At 41.0% G+C, this 23326-nt stretch overlaps 1 protein-coding gene across 1 annotated transcript in view; it reads right to left on the bottom strand.

The window, feature by feature from the left end:
- The window catches only part of NPR3 (natriuretic peptide receptor 3), an 84697-nt gene that overhangs the window by 11731 nt on the left and 49640 nt on the right, over positions 1–23326 (bottom strand). The window contains exons 5-6 of the mRNA XM_042447845.1: positions 5222–5357; positions 708–802 (exon numbers count right to left, since the gene is read on the bottom strand). Of these exons, the coding sequence (XP_042303779.1) occupies positions 708–802; positions 5222–5357 (231 nt within the window). The remainder of the gene's footprint in view (positions 1–707; positions 803–5221; positions 5358–23326) is intronic.

Below are 23326 nucleotides of genomic sequence, written 5' to 3'. Positions count from 1 at the left end.
AATAATAATAACATGCTACTCTTAAGAATCTTTGCCTGGAGGTGGGTAGAATGAATATACTGTATATAGGAAGACTGATAGTCTAAAAGCCAACAGTAAATATAATAAAATCAACATACTTGAAAACCCTTTAGGAAAAATAATTCTTCAAAGGTCCAAAACACACTGCAGAATTAATCCAGTTTGAGACCGCGTTAACTGCCTTGGCTTAGTGCTACGGAATCCTGGAAATTGTAGTTTATTGTAGCACCTGAACTCTCTGACAGAGAAGGCTAAATGTCTCACAAAAATACAGTTTCCAGAATTCCCTACCACTGAACCAGGGCAGATAAAGTGGTCTCAAACTGGATTATTTCTGCAGTGTGTTTTGGACCAAAGTCTTTCAAAGAGCAAAACTGATATAGCAATTGTATATCCATTGGAAAATAGTAATACTACATGAAATTCATCAAGGAACCTTAAGAGAATCAATTCAAATGTATTGTGAGGATAAAGTGTAGCTACCTATATTCATGTGTACCAGCCTTCTCGAAGAAAAATAAAATACCAGCAACAACAACAAACAGTTCTATTGAAATTGGTCCAGCTCCACTGGCTTAAATCTGATCAGATTGTCCTGGCATTCTTTGATGCACCCTTTGGTTTTCCTGACCTGCACTGCATTGTCCCAAACTATCATTTATAATTAAGTTTATTCTTAAGCTTACCTGCTGGGTTCCAGTTTCTGGATCAGTGACTGCAATTACAGAAAAATCCCCAAATCTTTCTCCATTGGCATCTATGGATACTGGCCCTGCAATGCCTAAAGAATGGCATGTGAGAAATTTTTTAAAAATGAGTTGAAAATATAGAATGCTTCCAAGAAAAACAAAACAAAAAAAAAAGAGGAGAAGGCAGAATTTTTATAGACTGATATGGCAGGAAACATAATCAGTCTTCCAGCACTTTTGTTGGCATTCTGAAAGAAATTGTAATTTCACCTCTGTGTCTGCATTTCTAAAATTCCTAACATTTCTTCTTCAAAAATATATAATACTCTCAGCCTGTTTAGAGGGATAATAGAAATGGGGGCAGGAGGGAGGAATGAATTCCTATTCTAGAACACCAACTGAGGAAAATTTAAGATACACAGTAAAGTCTGTGTCCATGAAGCTCTGAGGATCAGATGCTGCTTGTCTAAATAATAATATATAATAATAAAAATGAATCTTCATGTACTCAGTACTAATATGCTTGTGGAATGCTGTCAGCTATTTGAGACTGGAAGCCCCTTGAAGCATAGGTGCCCTTCTCACTCTTCTGTCTTTATAATAATTGTGGGATAGGTTAGGCTGAAACACAGCAACTTGCACAAGGCTTTCTAAGGAGATTATTGCATGCTCATTTTTGCCCAAACTGTTCACGGGATGGGATCAGGCCGGAAAGGGGAACAACAGGTGATATCACAAACAAAATTGCTGCTGTGCTGCCGCCTGACCATCGCCCGTTCCCCAGTCATGCTTCTCTCAGCAATTTTGGTGTTACAGAAACTTTCCGTACTGGCAAAATAGGCTGGCAGAGCATGGCTGGGTGACAGGAGATGGTCAGCCGGCAGTGCAGCAGCAATTTTGTATGTGATATCACTTGTTCTTCCCTGTTCTGGCCTGATCCAATCCTGTGCACGGCTTGGGCAAAAATGGCTGTATGATAATCTCCTAACTCAGCAGTTCTCAATCTGTGGGTTGTGACCCTTTTGGGGGGTCGAACAACCCTTTCACAGGGGTTGCCTAAAACCATTGGACAACACATATTTTTAATTACAGTTATGAAGTAGCAACGAAAATAATTTTATGGCTGGGGTCACCACAACATTAGGAACTGTATTAAAGGGTCATGGCATTAGGAAGGTTGAGAACCACTGTCCTAACTGAATAGGAATCTGTGTCTCCATAATCCAAATCCAGTATTCTAGACATCACACCATGGTCTTCATATATCTCATGTATAGTACATTACATCTGTATACAGTATGATACCGCATGATATAATTTTTATTTAAAATGACATATTACTTTCGGTTGCCATGTTTTGAACTGTGTCATAGTGGGGCCTAGATTATACAGATAAATTTGTAGCTGAGTATGTAAAGGCTTCTGGCTAAGAACTTTATCACTTGTTTGTTATTTTCAACTAGTGTCAGACAAATCATCCCATTATAGTCCATAGAAGTGTTGCTCCTCTTGAATTATAAATCAGATCTGTCCTGTTTTATACATACATAGACACACAGACATACAGACTTGTGTGTATAGTCTTTGAACTGGGAACTCCATCACAAAATTCAGTATGTTGTCTGAAGTATAAGTGGATTCTGATTCCCATATTAAGTTCATACTGATCCATTTAATTGTATTGTTGCAATGTTTGAAGATGATGTTAATGGTGGTTAAAGTAATAGTACATCTTGGTCTGCTTAAAAATATGGACTGAGCGAAATTGTCCAGCACCCGTTTCATCCCTGTAACTTCCATCTCCCAAGGGCATTGCTCCACTGTGATGAGAAAATGCAGCTGAGAAAATTTCCCATGATGTTTTTTTTAAACTATTCCAGTATCTGAACTCACTGTTAGTTTCTTATCTAAAGGGAACATTTCCTTTAGTTTAAGTACTTCCACTGGAAATCTTGGTATCTTACCCTGTGAGAAATGACAAATGGATCTCTTAAGAGCAGCTTGGTGTTAGATTCTGCTGAATTTACAAAGTTTAATGTATGTATGTACTAGCTCCAGAGCATGAGAATACTAATAGATTCTAAATTCTGTTCAATGGGAGTAAGGGAAAGGGGTCAACAGTTTGGACACAGGGAACAATGGCTGTGTCTGGCACACACAGTCTGAAATACTAAACGGAAATCTTGAAATATCTCCAATCACGAACACATTATTGGTACAGACAGCTGGAGGCAGGAGAGAACTTTCCAGGCACAACAGAGACATAAGGTTATGGAGTGAAACAAGTGATAAAATGCTCTCATTGCATATATGGAAAACTTCTTGCTAGTTACCACTTCTTTTGGGAGTTAAGAATGACATACTGTACCATGAGTGCGGAGTCACACATTTGTCTTTCACTTTTTAAAGGAACCTAATATTCACATGGTCCTATAATTTATTTCTTATAGTGACCGGGAAACTTTGGAAAATTGAAAACACATTAGTTTTCCTTTGTGACAGCTTGCTATTTGTTTCCAGGCCCAAATCAAAGTGCTGGGCTTCACCTATAAAGCTTTCTATGGCTTTGTACATGCAGGCCTTATGCAACACCTATTGCCATATATGTAATCAACAAAGGCCCAGCTCCAAGTGCTTCCCTTAATCTTAATTGTAAAGGATGGTCATGAGAGAAATAAAATCTTTTCAGTAATAGCCACCCTGGCTGTCCCCCGAAAGCCTGCCTTTCTCTTGCCTTGCTACCTTATTGGCACTTGATCAAGATTACTATTATCCTTCTCGGCTTTTAGACATGTGATTTAGTCCCTATTTCAGGGGTAGGCAATCTTTTTGAGCCAGGGGCCGGGTTGCTGTCCCTCAGACAACTGGGGGGCCGAAGCCAAAAAATAAATAAAAAATTTAAAATTAAATATATAAATAAACCAGGACAAATGTAGGACAAAATTTTCAAATGGAAGACACTTTTTTTAAAAAAAATGGAGGACACGTGAAAAAAATTGCTGATTTTTTAAAAAATGTTAATATAAATGCATGTTTCTGAGGCTTCTATAGACAATTGCCCCTCAAAGGCCCCGGCGGCAATCGGCGGCAGGACCAGGCTGGGGCCGTTCCCAAGGCCTCGCCGGGCCGCATCCGGCCCGCGGGCCGCAGGTTGCCTACCCCTGCCCTATTTAGTCATGGGTCTAACTACTATATTTGCAGGCTGCTTTAAATCTTGTGAATTTCCTATTAATTTTTTTGGTAGTTGTATATTTTGATTTTATGCTGAGTTGCATTTTTGAGATTTCTATTGTAAGGTTTAATTGTACTATTGCAATGTTTGAAGAAAACGTTAATGGTGGTTAAAGTATTGCTGGCTTCTGTTGTTTCTACTGTGTTCTATTGTCTATAGTTGCTGTTTTTCTTTTACTAGCCATGTTTTTTTAATCGACTTTTCTTATTGATGTTCATACTTTTAACTCCTTTTATTCTACCATAGTATAATTATATTTTTAAATTTCTGTTTAATGCAAATTTTTGCCTGTAATCTGTTTTAAATTTTTTAAGCTGCCTTGAGTCCTGGACTCATAAAAAGGTGGGGAATAAACAAATATAAATTTCTATCTCTGTATATCATCTCCAGTATAAAGATCATATGAGTCTATGTATGATGCTGTGGTCCTGAGGCTGGTCACTGCTGCAGTCTGCAATGGACTGCCAGCAAGGAGCACTTTTTTTTTTTTTACAATCCTTTTGCATCTGGGCTTGGGCATGATCTGGGGGCATATGTCATCTGAACACCATGTCCCCAGATTGGCCCAAAGGCAGCACTTTTGGCCCGTCTGTTTCTGGCCATAGTAGATCTCAAATATTTTGGTTAGCCACTTTGAGAAGACAATGGCCCCATACAGACTGCCAAAATAAAGCTGCATCAGGTCACTTTGGAGGTATGCTGTTTAAATGATGCATGCATCCTAAGGGTCTGGAAGCTGCACCAAAGATGCGCTCCAGTCTTTAGGACTGGATCGTGGCTTTGGCATGGCTTTCAGACTCTTAGGACGCATGCATCATTTAAACAGCATACCTCCAAAGTGACTCGAAGCAGCTTTATTTTGGCCCGTCTGTATGGGGCCAATGTTGGGCAAGATAAGCTTTTTATTTGGCTTTCCATGGCTCTTTGTTTTTAGGTATGATGCTTAGGGAACTTGTCTTATAGGTGTATGAAAAATATGACTAATTAATAATGTTGTTGTTTCTGAGTTATGGTGACCTTAAGGTGACTCTACCATGGGGTTTTCTTAGGAAGATTTGTTTAGAGTGGGCTTGCCTTTATCTTCCTCTGAGGCTGAGAGCATGTGATTTGTCCAAGGTCATGGTATGATATCAGCACGTGATTTCAGATTTTAATTTTCCAGGACCTCTGAACAAAAAGTTTGGGAACAAAACCTTTTATTAAGTTTCCAAAGGTAGAAAAGTTACAGCCCTTTCCAAAAATGGAAGCATAAGAATCAAGGGCACTTGACTGTGCCTACCTTCATAAGTCTTGTTCCATGTCTGATGGACAATCTTCTCTCCATCTTTCTTAGTAAAACCATTCTTCAGAACTTCCCGCAAAGCCAGAACATACAGGATAATAGCATCATGAAATCCTTCCACAAACATGTTAACCTAGAAACAAAGCAAAGCTTCATTAATACACTGCACCGTAACAAAGGAGCTGTCTGCAAAGTTCAGCAAATCACAACTTCATATAAACTAGTTAAAAAAAATAACCATTGCAGATTACAACATTTGCAATCAACTGTATCTTACTGAAGATGGTAGTTTTCTTATTGTTGTTATATGCCTTTAAATCGACTCTGAGTTACAGGGACACTATCAGAGGGCTTTCTTGGAAAGATTTATTCAGAGGTTTGTCATTGCTTTCCTCTGAGAGAATATGACTTGCCCAAGGTCATGCAGTGGGTTTCTCTGGCTGAATAGGAATTGAACCCTGGTCCTCCGGAATCTTAGACCAGCACTTAATCCACTACAATCCACATTGATTCAGGTTGATCAATTCCATTGAATATCATTCTTCATATGACACTTTTTGGACAAACTTTGCCCTGTAGCCTTCTTTACAGTGTTTGAACATTTCTCCTTTCAATATTCCTAGCAGATTCAAATTTCCACCAACTTATTACTATACTGTTGCATTAAGGGGCTGTAAAGACCAGCTTGAAAGGGGCGGGTCTGTGCCACTCCTCGAAGCGCTGGATTGGGGCCACAGTAACTGGATGGTCAACCTGTGGCCCCAATCTGGCGTTTTTCCCAGCCAAAGAGAAGCGGCAAAAATGCCACTCCCCTTTGGCCTGGAAAAGTGGTGTCTGTGCAGCTTCATGCCCCCGGACACCCCAACATCCATGAGGAGAAAGGGGCGGCCCCTTTCTCCTCTGGATCGTTCCTGTGACTGTTTGGTTGCCACAGGAATGATATGCTCTAAGAAGGAGCTGCGAAATGCAGCTCCTTCCTGAGATGTCATAAAGGCTGCACTGCAGCCCTTATGATGTCTCTTCCTGGCGTGGACGTGCAGACGCTGCATGGTGATGTTGTCACCATGCCACCACCCATGTGGATGGGACACCGTCATGATGCTGCCGCCCATATGGACTAGGGTTCCGGAGCATGTGATTGCTGCATGCTCTGGAATTGTAGTATCGGCGGCAACATGCCACTTCCTGCCTGTGTACCTGGCCTAAGCTTACATGTAGGGATTAAACATATAAAATTTGGAAGAAAATCTCAAATGGAAATTTCAAAACAGCTTTTACTCATTAAAGAATCAAAGCTGAACTGTATACATATTAAAGTATCAAATAAAGCTTCCCTCCCCCCATCTGACAGTGACATACAAGTTTCATTCAAGTTTGGAGCCAAGAGCAGACTTTGGTCACAGGTACAAAAGTACTCAGTAAATTACTTTTATTCACAGACCTTCACACCCATAAAAATGTAAGGATGCACTACTGGATCCCCAACACCACCAACCCCCAAGTCCAAAACTGACATATCAGATTGCCAACACAGGCAACTATTAGGTCAGTCAGCATGCTTGTAAAAATGTAACTGGCAGCAACAGGGAGAATCTCAGCTTGCCTTTAGGAATCTGTTGTCAACAGAGAGTAGACAGACATGATGTCTGTTAAGGTTTCTCTTGAATTCCCTCTATGTCTCCAACAGTTACTGGACTTGAGTTACATATTACTCACAGAATCCACTAACTCTCATTTTGGATAGGGACAGGACATTAATATAATAATCTGTCATCATTGCTCATGACAGACATCACAAATTATGAATTGTCTGTTTTGCACAGAACACCTCACTGACTGTGAAAATACTCTCTTCCCATTAAGCTTTTAATTTTTTGGAGAAAGCAAGTTTTTTCCTGATTCTGCTGGCTGATTTGTTGGTTTAATGATTGCCCTCCCCTAGCTCCCTACCTCTTTTCCACTCCTGCTGATTCTGGGCCTCGCTCAAAACTCCTGCTCTGCTGGAACAACAGGGCAATCCTGTTCTGTAACATGTTTTCTGAAGCAGCCAGGGGGTGAAAAATGTTTCTCTTTTGTAGCTTTTTTAGTTAAATGGCATGAGCTAAATGAAATGTCACTGTCTACTACAAATCCTCAAAGCAAATAAATAAGTTTGTGTTTTAGAGCAGCACTGTCATTGTTGAGCTACAAGGAATCCATCTGTGTGCTTCATCTCAGGGTTACATTTACTACAAGTCTCCTGTTGGATGATCACCATGAAAGAGAAGCCCATCAGTTTTGTCTTTGTTATCAAAATCATGCTATTATTTCCCACTTCATAGTGGGTTTTGTCTTATTTTCCCTTATTCCCTCTCAAATTTGATGTTCATATTCAAACTCCGGGCCTGGACAGACTGGCACTTTGTGCCAGCTTGACCGCATCCCGGGCACCAACTTGGTGCACACCCATACAGACGGTGCATGCCATGATGACGTCACTTGTGTGCAGCGCTTTCATGGCGCTATGCATGAGGAGCATAAGGCTGCACCATGGCCCTTATGGCACCCCTATAGCGCCAGAAATAGGAGCCATATTTCGCAGCTCCTTTTTACAGTGGGTTGGGGGAGTGGTATACGGCTGCCATGTCTCCGACCTTGTGCTTCCAGGGGCGGCACGGAGCCGCCCCTTTCAGGCTGTCTGTTCAGCCCCTCAGTTTTCTTAGGACCAAAACACAACATTAATTTTTTAAAAAAGATTTCACTGAGCTGATTGAGTACATGACTTTTAAAATATCAGAACCTTATCATCATGGTTTGAAAATGCAGAATATCAGGCCTGTATGACTAGTTCACATCTCTTCAAGCTGATCCTATCTTGCCTTTGACTTGATTGTCTTCCCATCAGCAGACAGACTGTGGAGGCACTAAGCATCCTTTCCATTTCAGATAATGGGCTTAAATTTAATGCTAGTCTTACCGAGAGAAGAAATAAATAGTTTCCAATTGATTTCAATGGATCTACTTTACTTAAGACAAATACAAGATTTAGCCCAACATTTCCTGGAACAAAGGGCCCAAACAAGTTGGTACGAATAGATGTTAGCAAGGGATGTGTAAACGTATGTGTGAAAGAATATGTATTCCTGTATGTGTGAGAGTAAATGAAATATCCATTGCAGTCTTTTTTGGCTTAAGTGCAGGGTATAAACAGGCTAAATATATAAATAAGCTATTCTTCCATTCTACATGGTAAGCTTTAAAATAAGCTTGAATTCCTTGTGCATAAACTAGTTTATGCAGATTTCTAAAAAACAAAAGCAAACTGTATCATCTGTGCAATGGGTGAAGCAGGCAAGCCCTCCTTCTGCTTCTTCTACCCTTAGGAAAATCTCTCTCTTTTAGCTGGTATCTGCTTTGAAGGGAAATAACCTCATTGGTAACAATGGGAGACTGTTGCCAATGAAAATACCTTTCTTCTTTCTTTAGAATGCTTGTATCATGTTCACGCACAGGAAATCATATTCAGGCACGGGGACGTTGACACACATGCCGTCCATATGGTGCCAGGATAACTGAGGTAGCATTTCATGTCCTTGTCATTGGTTTTCTCTGGTGTCATAATCTGGCTATCCACCTTGTGGTCTCTGGGCACCAAAGACTTCAATAAGGAGGACTAAGCAGCTGGAACTTGATTTATTCTGTGATGTTTGTTATTTTTCTCTTGCTGGCAGTTGGCAGTTGCCAACCATAGCTGGGGCAATGAAGTGCAGCTAATTGCAAAGGCAGGTTTAATGTTGAATATAAAGAAAACAAAAATAATGACCACAGAAGAAATACATAAATTCAATCTAGACAATGAGGAAATTGAAATAGTTAAAGAATTACTGTACCTAGGATCAAACATTGACCAGAATGGTAACTGCAGTCAAGAAATAAGAAAACTAGGAGTGGGAAGGACAGTTATGAAAGAACTAGAAAAGATCATGAAGAGTAAAGACATACAACTGAGCACTAAAGTCAGAATTGTTCAAACTGTTGTATTGCCAATTACCATGTACAGATGTGAGAGCTGGGCAGTGAAGTAAGCAGACAGAAATAAAATCAACTCATTCAAGATGTGGTGCTGGAGAAGAGTACTTAGGATACTGTGGATAGCCAAGAAGACAAGCAAATGGGTCCTTGAACAGATCAAACCTGACCTCTCCTTGGAAGCCAAGATGATCAAGTTGAGGCTATCATATTTTGGTCACATAATGAGGAGGCATGGATCACTAGGGAAAAAAAGAGGGCAGGGTTCCTGCATCCTGAACCATGCAGAAGAATTTCAACAAGTGTCCCTCTCATGACAAGTGCAGATTTCATCTTCTCTTTTGATCAAGAAGCAGAAGCCCCAATATTTTCTCTGTCTGGCTACTCCCATAGAATCTTGTGATTCTAAGATGCACTTTCTTGGTGTCCAGTAAAATACCAGTTATTTTGTATTACTGGAAAAATGAATTAATTACAATTTTTCCACATGTTTCGATGAGTAAGGATGCGTTCATTTTTGGTTCTAAGATAAAAGACATAAATGAGTCACCCTTCCAGTCATCTCAAACCTGCAAGAAGATTGTGGAAAAACAGCAGTTATGGAAATAAAAAGTCTGCCAAAACAGCATTATTATCCATCCAGCGTTCCTGTAGCAACCTCAGCAAGGGATGGTGTTTGATTGATCAAATATTTTCAAATAGTCAAGTATGTAAAACATTTGTTTATTGGAACAGCTTAAAAAGAGCACAAAATTATGCTAATGACAAAATATGCCTTCGAGCACATGGACGCCCTATTTCCACAGAGAAAATTGCAATGGACTCAGTGGAATTCCTGACTCCTGGAGACTCATGACCTTGCCATTGTGATGATAGGCTGGGTTTGCCACATTCTTAGAAGAAAGCATGTGGCAGACCCAGACTCTCCTTTAGGAGAGATGAAGAATATGTAGTCTTCTTCAGATGATATTGCATCAGGGTTTCTATCCTCACATTTGAGAATGCTGGATAGGGCTGATGGAGTTGGAATTTAATACAATTTGGAGGCAACATGTTCTCCACCCTTGTCCTAAAACCATATTTTATGCAACTCTATTTTATATGAAGTCTACAAATCATACTGAGTTTGCTTTTTAATTTTTAACTTACACCAGCCTAGGTAGGTTGCATAGAAATGTGAAGTGGTAAGAAGCTGCTTGAACTATTTCATCTTCAAGTATTTTCCATGTCAAGTACTCCATGAGCTGCCTTTTCAGCCATGGAGAGACACTGAAGGACCTTTGCACCCCTAGGTGAAAATATATTCTTCTGTATTCTTCTGCCACTCAGACTCATAACCTGTTCAGGCTGTGGAACAAGAAGAATAACTCCTTGCTGAGGGGTACAGAAGCAGTGATTTGTAGGCCTGACAAGATGTCTCGAGAGGTGTGTTGTCTTCCAGGTGCAAAGATCCGTGATGTGACAGAGAGAGGCTGACAAGACTGGTCAAGCCTACTGACCAATACCCCTTCCTTTTGGTCCACGTGGGAACTAATGATACTGCAAGACACAGCATTCAGAACATCAAAAGGGATTATGAGGCGCTTGGTAGGAAGCTGAAAGGAATGGATGTACAGGTTGTCATCTCGTCTCTTCTGCCAGTTGAAGGGCATGGTCCAGGAAGGGAGAGGAAAATCGCGGATGTGAACAACTGGCTTCGCAGATGGTGCCGCCGAGAAGGATTTGGATTCTTCGATCATGGGCTGTGGTTCCATGAGGAGGGACTTCTTGCAACAGACGGGTTGCATCTCACGCCAGTTGGAAGAAATGTTTTTGCCAACAGTCTCAAGAACTTGATCAGGAGAGCTTTAAACTGAGTTCCGTGGGGAAGGGAGACAATATTAAGGAAGGTGAAAGGGATGGTGAAAATAGTCAAACTGACATAGAGGAGACAAGGCAAACAGTGCAAGGACCCAACAGTGGGAGGCAAAAAAACTTGCACAGGCAGCAAGTAAAAGGGAACCATGGTCTGCGATGTCTCTACACTAATGCACAGAGCATGGGAAATAAGCAAGATGAACTCGAACTCCTAGTACAACAAAGCAAATATGATATAATAGGCATCACTGAAACCTGGTGGGATGAGTCTCATGATTGGAATGTGGAAATAGAGGGGTATAACCTTATTAAGAGAAATAGGCCAAATAAGAAAGGAGGAGGAATAGCACTATATGTCAGAGATATTTACACCAGTGAAGAGATCCTGGACATCAATCATGGAAGCCAGGTGGAGAGCATCTGGATAAGAATCAAAGGGGAGAGAAACAACAAGGATGTTACGGTGGGAGTCTACTACAGACCCCCAAGTCAGATGGAGGAATTGGATGATATCTTTCTAGAACAGATGACCACACAGTCAGAAAAGAGAGATGTAGTAGTGATGGGCGACTTCAATTATCCTGATATTTGCTGGAAGTCAAACTCAGCAAAATCCTCAAGGCCTAGCAAATTCCTCACTTGCCTGGAAGACAATTTCATGGTCCAAAAGGTGGAAGAGGCAACAAGGGGGTCAGCTATTTTAGATCTGATCCTAACCAACAAGGATGACTTGGTTAATGGGGTGCAAGTGGTGGGATCATTAGGTGGAAGTGACCATGTTCTCCTGGAGTTTGTAATACAGTGGAAAGGAGAAGCCAGGCATAGTCAGACACGCATCCTAGACTTTAGGAAAGCGGATTTCAGTAAACTTAGAGAAGTATTGAGAGCGATTCCATGGTCAGAAATACTAAAAAATAATGGAGTTCAGGACGGATGGGAGTTTCTCAAAAGAGAGATACTGAAGGCACAATTTCAAACAGTTCCAGTGAGAAAGAAAAACGGGAAGTGTCTCAAGAAACCAGGATGGATGACTAAGGAACTTTCAACCGAGCTGAGTTTGAAACGGAACATGTATAAGAAATGGAAAAAGGGGGAAATCACAAAAAAGGAATTCAAAGAAATAGCAGGCATGTGTAGGGGTAAAGTCAGAAAAGCTAAAGCGCAGAACGAACTCAGGCTTGCTAGAGAGGTTAAGAACAATAAAAAGGGCTTTTTTTGGATATGTCCGCAGCAAGAGGAAAAAGAAGGAAACAGTAGGGCCACTTCGTGGAGAAGATGGCAAAATGCTAACAGAAGACAGAGAAAAGGCAGAATTACTCAACACCTTCTTTGCCTCAGTCTTCTCAGAAAAAGAAAAGGGTGCTCAACCTGAGGATAATGGAGCAGAGGACAGAATAGGGGAATTTCAGCACAGAATAAGTAAAGAGATAGTAGAGGAACACCTTATTAATCTAAATGAATTTAAGTCTCTGGGACCAGATGAACTCCATCCAAGGGTATTAAAAGAACTGGCAAATGTAATATCGGAGCCATTGGCAATAATCTTTGAAAACTCCTGGAAAACTGGAGAGATCCCAGCAGACTGGCGGAGGGCAAACGTTGTCCCCATCTTCAAAAAGGGGAAAAAAGAGGATCCCAACAATTATCGTCCAGTTAGTCTGACATCAGTACTAGGAAAGATTCTGGAGCAGATCATTAAACAGAGAGTCTGTGAACATCTAGAAGGCAATGCCATAATCACAAAAAGTCAACATGGGTTTCAGAGAAACAAGTCATGCCAGACAAACCTAATCTCTTTCTTTGATAAAATTACCAGCTTGGTAGATGAAGGGAATGCGGTGGATATAGTATATCTTGATTTCACTAAGGCCTTTGACAAGGTTTCCCGTGACATACTTGCAAACAAGCTGGTAAAATGTGGGCTAGACAAAGGAACTGTTACATGGATCTGTAATTGGTTGACCGGCCGAACCCAAAGGGTGCTCAACAATGGCTCCTTTTCATCCTGGAGAGAAGTGACCAGTGGGGTCCCACAGGGCTCTGTCCTGGGCCCAGTGCTATTCAACATCTTTATCAATGACCTGGATGACAGAATTGGGAGCATACTTATCAAATTTGCAGATGACACCAAATTAGGGGGAATAGCTAATACCCCAGAAGACAGGATCAAGATTCAAAATGACCTGAATAGACTAGAAAGCTGGGCCAAAGCTAACAAAATGAAATTCAACACAGAGAAATGTAAGGTATTGCACTTAGGGCGGAAAAATAAAATGCACAGATATAGGATGGGTGACACCTGGCTGAATGAAACTACGTGTGAAAGGGATCTAGGAGTCCAAGTAGACCACAAGTTGAACATGAGTGAACAATGTGATGCGGCAGCTAAAAAGGCCAATGCTATTTTAGGCTGCATCAATAGAAGTATAGTGTCTAGATCAAGAGAAGTAATAGTGCCACTGTATTCTGCTCTGGTCAGGCCCCACCTAGAATATTGTGTCCAGTTCTGGGCACCACAATTCAGAAAGGACATTGAGAAACTGGAGCATGTCCAAAGGAGGGCGACAAAAATGGTGAAGGGTCTGGAAACCATGCCCTATGAGGAACGACTTAGGGAGCTGGGGATGTTTAGCCTGGAGAAAAGAAGGTTAAGAGGTGATATGATAGCCCTGTTTAAATATTTGAAAGGATGTCATATTGAGGAGGGAGCAAGCTTGTTTTCTGCTGCTCCAGAGAACAGGACCCGGAACAATGGTTGCAAGCTACAGGAAAAGAGATTCCACCTGAACATTAGGAGGAACTTCCTGACAGTAAGGGCTGTTCGACAGTGGAATGCACTCCCTCGGAGGGTGATAGAGTCTCCTTCCTTGGAGGTCTTTAAACAGAGGCTGGATGGCCATCTGTCAGGGATGCTTTGATTTGGATTTCCTGCATGGCAGGGGGTTGGACTGGATGGCCCTAGTGGTCTCTTCCAACTCTATGATTCTATGATTCTATGTTTCTCTATATAATTTGAGCCTCTTGTCTAGTGATGCCAGCAAGTGAAGAAGACAGTCTGTAGGTGAAAATAGATCATGGGACTTAAGCATCAGGTCAGAAAGAGTTATGGGATAGTAGGTATCTACTGCTAAACATGGGATAACTTTATGGGAAACACTCTGATAGCTGCAGGGGTGGACAGCAGGGTGTGTTCCCTCCAAGCATTCAGTAGAACCCACATTTCAACATGGGGAAAGATGATCTTTAAGGGCTAAAAGAAAAAGCCCAAAACATTTTGTCCTGCAGCTGTTTTAAAGCATTCTTCAAGGTCTGTAGAAAGCATCAGTATCATCTACTAGTATACAAAACACATTGTTTTGTTTGTTTGTTTTTTGCATCAGGGAAAAATACCCCAGTATTTCAAGACACTGAAAGGTGATGTTGAAGACCTCCTGTTCCTTGACTAGTTATGTAGAAAAGGGAATTCCAGGAGGTGCAGCTTGGCATGACACACTGAAACTCTCTCTTCTGCACTATCCTCTTTTGCATCTGGTTATCCTAATTGAATTGAATAACCCCATAATACAAAATAAATAAATGAGTAAGCAAGCAAGTAAAGTAAGATGCAATTTATACAAGGAGACTATTGGTGAATTTTCACTGTGGTTTGCCTGGTCAATTGACCAGTGTTCCAGTCTCAGGTCATGTCCTTAACTTTTCTGTTCATGCTTCACTTACCCATTTTGAAAACATGACTTATTTGTCTATTTTATAACTGAAGTCATAGTGTATTATTTGTTTCAATTTTGATATTGTAACTGATGTGCTAAGAAAAGTCTTGAAAGCAACTTACAGGGTTTCTTTAGCAGATATAACAGAAATATACACAACCAGTTGATGTCCCCAGTAGCAGATAAGAACCACCTCCAGACAACTGAATAGAGAAACACTAATTGTTTAAATGATTTCATTGGCTATAGGGTAGGATGGAGATATTTTGCAAAAACTGAATAGTGTTTCTGTTGCCTCTGTTTCTTTTAAATCATCAGTAAAGCATAGGAAGAAAGAGGCAAGCCTCTGGACTGTTGATAGGCCTGCTTCTACTTGGTATCCTTTCTACAGCTGTGGCTTGTTTTGGAAATGCCCCAGAAATATGTTGGGGTTTAATTAAAAATAATAATTGTAAGCTGCTCTGATAGCCTTTAGGGCTGAAGGGCGGGGTATAAATACCACAAATAATAATAATAATAATAATAATAATAATAATAATAATAATTTAATGGCTGTGAAGCTATGTGATGATGTGGGGCATTTCTGGGCATCATTTTCAAAGCATGCTTCTGGGGCAGTGGGATTTCCAGGTTCTTTGTTGTTGACTTTAATTTAAGGAAGAAAAATGAACACTAACAAACCTTCACCTACCTTTGTGTGATGCCATCAGTATGCAGATGACACCCAGTCCTATTACAGTGCGCCCACGCCAACTGCAGGCTTGCCATCCGTGGTTTGAGCTTCCGTGGATGGCAAACTCTAGCTTTTTTAATGGGTGCGTGTGCACATGGTGGCGCAAGTAGGAGCACACACCCATTGAAAAGAACAGGACTTAAGGTCCTGCATTTTTTACTATCCATGGGGAGGTCCAGAATGGATCCCCCATGAATAATAAGGGCGCACTGTATTCTTTTCCACCTTAATCCAAGGAAAGTGTCTTGGTTCTAAACCTGTGCCTGTCATCAGTAATGGACTGGATGAGGCTGAACAAATTGAAACTTAATCCAGATAAGACAGGGGCAGTCCTGGTCAATTAAAGGGCAGATCAGAATATAAAGACTCAGCATGTGCTGCAGGTTTGCAGATTGGTTGTACTCTTAGATTTAACCCTGAGCCAGAAAGCTAAGGCCTGTTACAGACAGGCCAAAATAAAGCTGCTTCGAGTCACTTTGGAGGTATGGTATTTCAATGATGCATGCCAAAAGCCCACAACCAAAGCGCACATCCTTAGGACTGGAGCGTGGCTTTGGTTGCGGCTTTTGACTCTTAGGACGCATGTAATTGAAATACCATACCTCCAAAGTGACTCGAAGCAGCTTTATTTTGGCCTGTCTGTAACAGGCCTTAGATTTCACTGGTGGTTAGGAGTGCACTTGCACAGTTAAGGCTGTCTGCCAGCTAAACCTACTCCTTGAGAAATTAGATATGGTTAAAATTATGCATCCCTTACTTACATCCCATGTGGTTTACTATAATGTGATCTACGTAGGACTGTCTTTGAAGAGTGGTTCGAAACTTCAGCTGGTTCAGAGCCACAGCCAGATTGTTAACCTGGGCTAGCTACAGGGAGCACACAACTTCCTTACAATGACTGCCAGTGTGTTTCTGGGCACAATTTGAAGTGCTGATTGTGACCTACAAAGCCCTATTTGGCTTGGATCCAGATTATCTGAAGAACCTTATTTTCCCATACAATCCTGCCTATGTTTTGAGATGTTCTAAGGAGGCCCTTCTCTGTCACAGCACATTCACAGGTACATCTGGTAGCAACATGGGAAAGGGCCTACTCCCAACCACTGTAATTTCCTTCCTAGAGAGGTTAGCCTGGTACCCTCCCTGCTAGCATTTCATAGGAAGGTGATGACCTCAATTACCCTTTGATAGCTGATTTCTCAGGAGGAAAAAAAAACCTTCCAGAATGTATCATCCTATTTATTTCTTTTCTTTTAACTGATCTTATTTCTACTGTTAGTTTAATAATATTTTTAATTTTTGTATGATATGAATTTTAAGGCTCTCTTTTGTAAATCACCTTGAGTCCCAGACTGGAAAAAAGGTGCGATATAAATAAATATAATAACAATATTAAGCATAAGCATTAGTGCAAAATCTTCACCTGAATGTCCCACATCACTTTATGATTTTTGGGAAGGACATTTATGCCCTTGTCCCCAACTAAAACCTCTGAGGTTCAGCTGCATGGAAACTACATTCCACCACTTGAAAAATTAACATCTATATATAGAAGATTAGCATGAAAGAAAGAAAGCCAGATCTTTCACCTGACACATAGATTGCTAGCTGGGGGTTGTTGTTGTATGGAAGAATATTCATTGATAGGGGGCCATTATGCCATCTCAAGTAGCACAATCCAGAGACAAAGGTTACCACCTTATGAGTATAGTGAGAAATAGCAGGAACTGTTGGTATCTTGTTGCCTTAAATCCGATCTACATTATGGGCACTGAACCCTTGAAATACAATTTTTATTTTAGAATGCAAGTGTTAGGCAAAGATTCAATAAATGCAACTTGGGGATCTTGAAGAGAGCACCATCTGTGATGAAATTACACAGCGTCTGGACACTGTGAACACTTGAGATGATTTTGCAATATTTATGCATGTTGAAGAGCCCTTATCTCCTCCTAAGGTCAATGGCATTTCCTAGCAGTCTATTTTAAAGATTTCCAAAGGGTGAGATGAGGTCTGAGATGAGATCACCATGGGAAATATTGGCAACTAGAGCAGGCAGGAAGTATACAAGCCTGCAGCTCATCGCCAACATAGGTGGAGAGAAAAATATCTTGCTTACAGTCCTGGAGAGTGGCTGCCAATCTGAGTAGACCCTAGATAAATGGTTGCCAACCTTTGGTTCTCCAGATGTTTTGGACTTCAACTCCAATAATTCCTAACTCCAAGTTGGCTGGGGGTTCTGAGACCAAAGTCCAAAACAAATGGGGAACCAAAAAATGGGAAACACTGCACTAGATGAACCAACAATCTGACCTAGTGTGAGGAAGCTTTGCACATGTTGATTTATATGTCATGTTGAGGAAAACAGGAAAACACCAACACCAACTACAGAAGTGTGGTGCTCTTTTCAGTAAATCAGTTTCTACCATTGACTTCAGTTCCCTCCCTGACACACACTGGAAGTCACAGCCAAAAGGGCTCTGACAGTACCAAATCTACTTTGAACAACAAAAAAGATATAATCATATTAATGTTTACTGTCTTTTACATAGCCATACTTTGTACCAAAAGAAAAAAAGTCAATCAATTTAAGTAAATGAATGACACTTTACCATGGTATATTTCCTTAAGTATATTGATGTTGTGGTTCCTGTACAGAATTACAATTTGACCATATAACACAGTCATATTACAACAAGAAATTGAAAAGCATGTGAAAAAATAGTGTGAAACAGCAAAACTATAGAGGAAAACTGTTCAATTTTTTTCCATTTTTGTTTTTGCAAATGTAAATTAACTCAATTATACTTAGAAGAAATTAATGAAATTAAATGTACACTTAACTAAAATGTTCACAATTTAAACTTGAGTGCTTTGAGATAGTTATCTTAAGTAATTTTCTGAGTTTGTATGAACAAATTTCAACAGAGAGAATACAGCAGGATGTATGAGGTAGGGCAAAACCCTCAGCTGAATGGTTATGGAAGACATAATGTCCAGCACACATTTAAACTGGCAAAACTTGCAAATGAGTACCAGAAGCTTCTGAATTAAGAAATGCCTTGTTATGCAGTGGGACATGCCTGTATCACAGCAGACATTGTCTTCAAAGACATATTCCTTCTGTTTCAAGAGGCGAGAGAAGGCCTTTTTGTAAGAAGAAGCTTGCCATATGCAGTTTTCATAACAGTACCATTACAATGCACACATGCAGAATGCTTTGGGGAAAACAGATTTTTAAGGACTCTGCATCAGCTTTAAAGAAAAACCGTCACACACTGGGGATTATACACCTGAAGTGTGTTGCTAATCCTACCTAAAGTAAACCCACTGAATCAATGGGATTTACCTATGTGTTGACTTGCCATTCAACAATTTAAGTTGAGACAGTATTCTAGCTATAATTAATTTCATAAAGTGCTGAGATTCCAATAGGAATTTTGGTATGTTAGGTTTCACAGAGGGACAACAATACTATAACAGCACCTTAAGCAGGTTATTTTTAACTAAAAAGTAAGATGTTTTAATTTCAATAAATAAATTTGACAGTGACTGTTCCCCAGACAGCATAGTGTAATGGTTTGAGCACTGGACTAGAACTCTGGAGATTAAGTTCAAATCCCCATTCAGCCATGGAAACTGACTGAGTGACATTGGGCAAGCTAACTTTTCTCAGCCTCAGAGGAAGGAAACGGCCTCTGAACAAGTTTTACCAAGAAACCCCATGACAGGTTATATATGAAATGACTTGAAGGCACACAACAATAACAAGCCAAAAATATAAATATGCCAGGTTTTAATTTGTAAAGTAAACATGACCTAATTCAAGGTGGTCAATTTGAGCCCTTTAGGGGAACATGCAGCTCTTTCCTAATTTCATATCAGCAGTTTGCCCAATTCAAAAAGGCTTTGTGATCAGTTAGTTCAGCCTTCCTGCAAGACACATCTATTCCTCTTCCAGCAATTGCCAGGTGGAAAGGAAGAGAGAAGGGAAGAGGGAAAAGTGAGTGGCAGAAAGAACAAAAACAGGGGTGTCTCCAGAAAACACTGGCTCTGATCCAGTTCACCACCAACATGCACCTCACATGCCCCCAAAGCAACGCTACCCTGGCAGAGAGGGAGGCTTCCAGTCTCTACTTTAAGGGGTAAGATTCCTTTGCTTATCCAGCTCCTTTTGACCCTAGGAGGGAAATTCCTTCTCTCTGATTCACTTGAGTTTCTTTCCTTACATTGCCAAGTTTAATGCAGCTGCTAGTTGTTCCTTCACTACAACTGAGAAAAGGTATAAATCTAACTGCCTGTGATCCTGGATTAACATTACAGTAAAAATACAGGATAAATCACATTGACAAATGACTAACAAGAAAGAAAGCAAATTCTCTTCTTCACAAACTGTAGCTCTCATTACAGTTTTTACACTGTATTCCTTTAACTACCACACTCTTTCTAAAGTGATTACAGAAAATAAATGGTTACAAGCTTCTGCCAACATCTCCTTGCCAGCTACAGAACAATAAACCCCATAAATGCAACCCCTTCCCCTCCCCAAAAGGGTCAACAGTAGCCTTCCTACTATAGAAAATGAGCGGCTCCTTCATCAGATCTAGGATGTGATACAAACTCAATGGGAATTTTTTTAATTGACACAAATTTCTGTATTTTAGAAGAAGCAAGTTCCTTAGGCTCCACATCAGACATTCAATGTTTCTGTGAAGCCACTAAAATTAAATAGATACCACTTCTTTGTTGCAAATCACAATGAATAATCAAATTCCTTCTTGGTTTTGTTTTGTTTTTTTGCTTCTATCAGAAGTGACCAGTGATAAACAAAGTTTACAAGCAGGCCATAATAGTAGTATTTGCTTCATACACCTGTCATTCATCACTATAACACAGAGATGTTGCCTGTTTAGCCAGTTGTACCCTTCATATCTCACCAATGGCTCTACCTTTCTGCAGGGGAGTGGGATTTTGTATTCCTGTGAGGCAAGAGGCTATGCTGACAGTCATAGTGCTGCTGATAGGGTCTTCCATGTCACACAGGTTTTTGCTAAGGAGCCAGACTAAATGTGCCAAACAGCTACTGGGCAGTTGTGAAGAGGGGTGACACTGGCAGAGGATCTCACAGAGACAACAGCAGTGGCACCACAATTGTTAGTACTGCACCGAAGGAGGTACGGTAAACCCCTTTTGAGTGTCTTTTACCATAAAAACTTTATGATGAGACAATCCAAAATGAAACAAGATATAGTGCCAGAAGATGAAACTCCCAGGTCAGATGGCACTCAACAAGTTATTGGGAAAGAGCAGAGGACAACTATGAGTAGCACTGTGGCTAATGATGTAACTGGACTCAAGCCGAAAAGACATTATAGCAATATCAATAGCAAGTACATTTCTATACCACTTATCAGTAAACTAGCATTACCTAAGCAGTTTACAATGTGTAAGCCAATCACCCCCAACAAGCTGGGTACTAATTTTACTGATTTACGAAAGGATGGAAGGCTGAGTGGACCTATTGGAGCTGCAGGACCTGCAGTTAACCACTAGAACACCAGGGCTCTTTAGATGTTCAGCTGTTGATATGTTCCGAGAAGAAAGGCTAGTCTGAAGATGCACAACACATATTATTAAGAACATGGAATAGAAGAATGAATCAGGGAAAGCTAGATAGAGTAAAACAAGAAATGGAAAGTATGAATAGTGCAATACTTGGGGCAAATGAGCTAAAGTGGACAGGAAAGGGATATTTGGAGTCAGATAATTATGCAGTGTTTTACTCAAGAAATGAAAAACTAAAAAGAAATAGTGTGGCATTAATAGCACGGAGAGATGTAGCAAAAACAGTCAAAGGATATAACACAAAGTCTGACTGAATCATATCAATAAGATATGATTTCTACCCATCAATATAAGCACAATCCAAGTTTATGTTTCAGCTACAGAGGTAGAAGAAGAAGAAGGTAGAATTGAAGATTCTGTGCTAAAGTCCAGGAGGAAATTATCACAAATCAGAACAGGACTTCTTGTTAATTACAGACAATTAGAATGGAAAAGCAGGAAACAGCAGAATAAAAAATTGTATTGGCCTAGGGTCAAAATATGAAATGAAGCAAAAGGGTGGCTGATTCACTTTTGCAAGGCCAACAGTTTGTTCATCACACACCTGTTCTCGACTGGTTTAGATCTTACTTGTCTGGCAGATCTTTTGCAGTAGTTGCAGGGGGCCAGACTTCTTCTCCTGTTCCCTTATCTGTTGGAGTTCCCCAAGGCTCTGTTCTGGGTCCCCTTCTATTTTCTCTCTACACACTGTCCTTAGGAAAACTCATTAGCTCTCTTGGCTTTTCCTACCATCTGTATGCCGATGACACCCAGCTGTATCTTTCCGCCCCTGACCTTTCTCCAAGGCTTGAACAGCAAGTTTTGTCTTGCCTCACAGCTGTCTCGCGTTTGAAGCTTAACATGTCCAAGACAGAGCTTCTTGTCTTTCCTCCTAAGCCCACCCTTCAACTCTCCTTTTCTGTCTCTGTGGACAACATTTCTATTCAACCAGTCCAGCAAGCCCGCAGTCTTGGTTTTATCTTTGACTCTTCTCTGTCGTGTATCCCTCAGATCCAGACCACAGCCAAGGCTTGTAGATTCTTTTTGTACAATATTGCCAAAATCCGACCATATATCTCCGCCTCTACTGCCTAGATCCTGGTCCATGCCCTAGTGATTTCACGACTTGATTACTGTAACGTCCTCCTGGCTGGGCTTCCTCTTTCTCACCTCCATCCTTTAATCTCTGTTCAGTGTTCAGCTGCACGCATTATCACTTCCACCCACTGCTCTGACCACATCTCTCCTGTGTTGGCATCCCTTCACTGGTTCCCCCTCCCTTTCCGCATTCAGTATAAGATCCTGCTGTCGACATTTAAAGGCCTCCATGGACTGGCCCCTCCTTACTTATCAGACCTTCTTTCTCCTCACCTTCCCACTCGGGCCCTCCGTTCTGGTAGTCAAGGTCTGCTGTCCCAGCCCAGGATTTCCTCTGCCCCATCCCGGATTCGCCCCTTTTCACTTGCTGCCCCTCCCTCCTGGAACCTTCTTCCCCCACAAGCAAGAGCCATCACTTCTTTAACCAGCTTCAAAACTCAAGCATTGCATAATTGTCGCTTACTATTTGATGTTCTTTTGGTGCCTGTTTATCAAACCATTTCCTGTACAGTCCGTCCTCGCCTTACGCGGGGGATCCGTTCTGGATCCCTCCGCGTAAGGTGAATTCCGCCTATGCTCGAGCCCCATTGGAAACAATGGAGCTCGTGCGCGGCGGCGCGGGGCGCAACGGGCACATGCGCCCATTCAATTGAATGGGACACACCGCCCCTTCCACCCCACGGCTTGAGCGCGTATGCTCAAGGCCGCGTATGGCGCGCCCGCGTATGGCACGGGTGCACTTTATTGCTATGTACTGTATATGCATTATCCTACTTGAGAGTATGTATTTTCCCTGGAAAACGATTAACCATCCATTATGAAGCTAAGCCCTCCCTCCAGTCCATCTGCCTTGGTCCAGGCCTTGGAGGTAGAGAGGAACTGCTGGACCTCTTACCCTTTCCCTCCACCACTCCCTTCTCCTTCTGTGTCATGTCTTTTTAGATTGTAAGCCCGAGGGCAGGGAACCGTCTAACTAAAAAGATTGCATGTACAGCGCTGTGTAAATTTACAGCGCTTCATAAATAAAGGTTAATAATAATAATAATAATAATAATAATAATAATAATAATAATAATAATAATAATAATATTC

Source organism: Sceloporus undulatus, chromosome 2, assembly GCF_019175285.1.
Source record: "Sceloporus undulatus isolate JIND9_A2432 ecotype Alabama chromosome 2, SceUnd_v1.1, whole genome shotgun sequence".
NCBI lineage: Eukaryota > Metazoa > Chordata > Lepidosauria > Squamata > Phrynosomatidae > Sceloporus > Sceloporus undulatus.
Note: the sequence above shows the minus strand (reverse complement) of the source record. Positions and strands in the feature narration are given on the sequence as shown.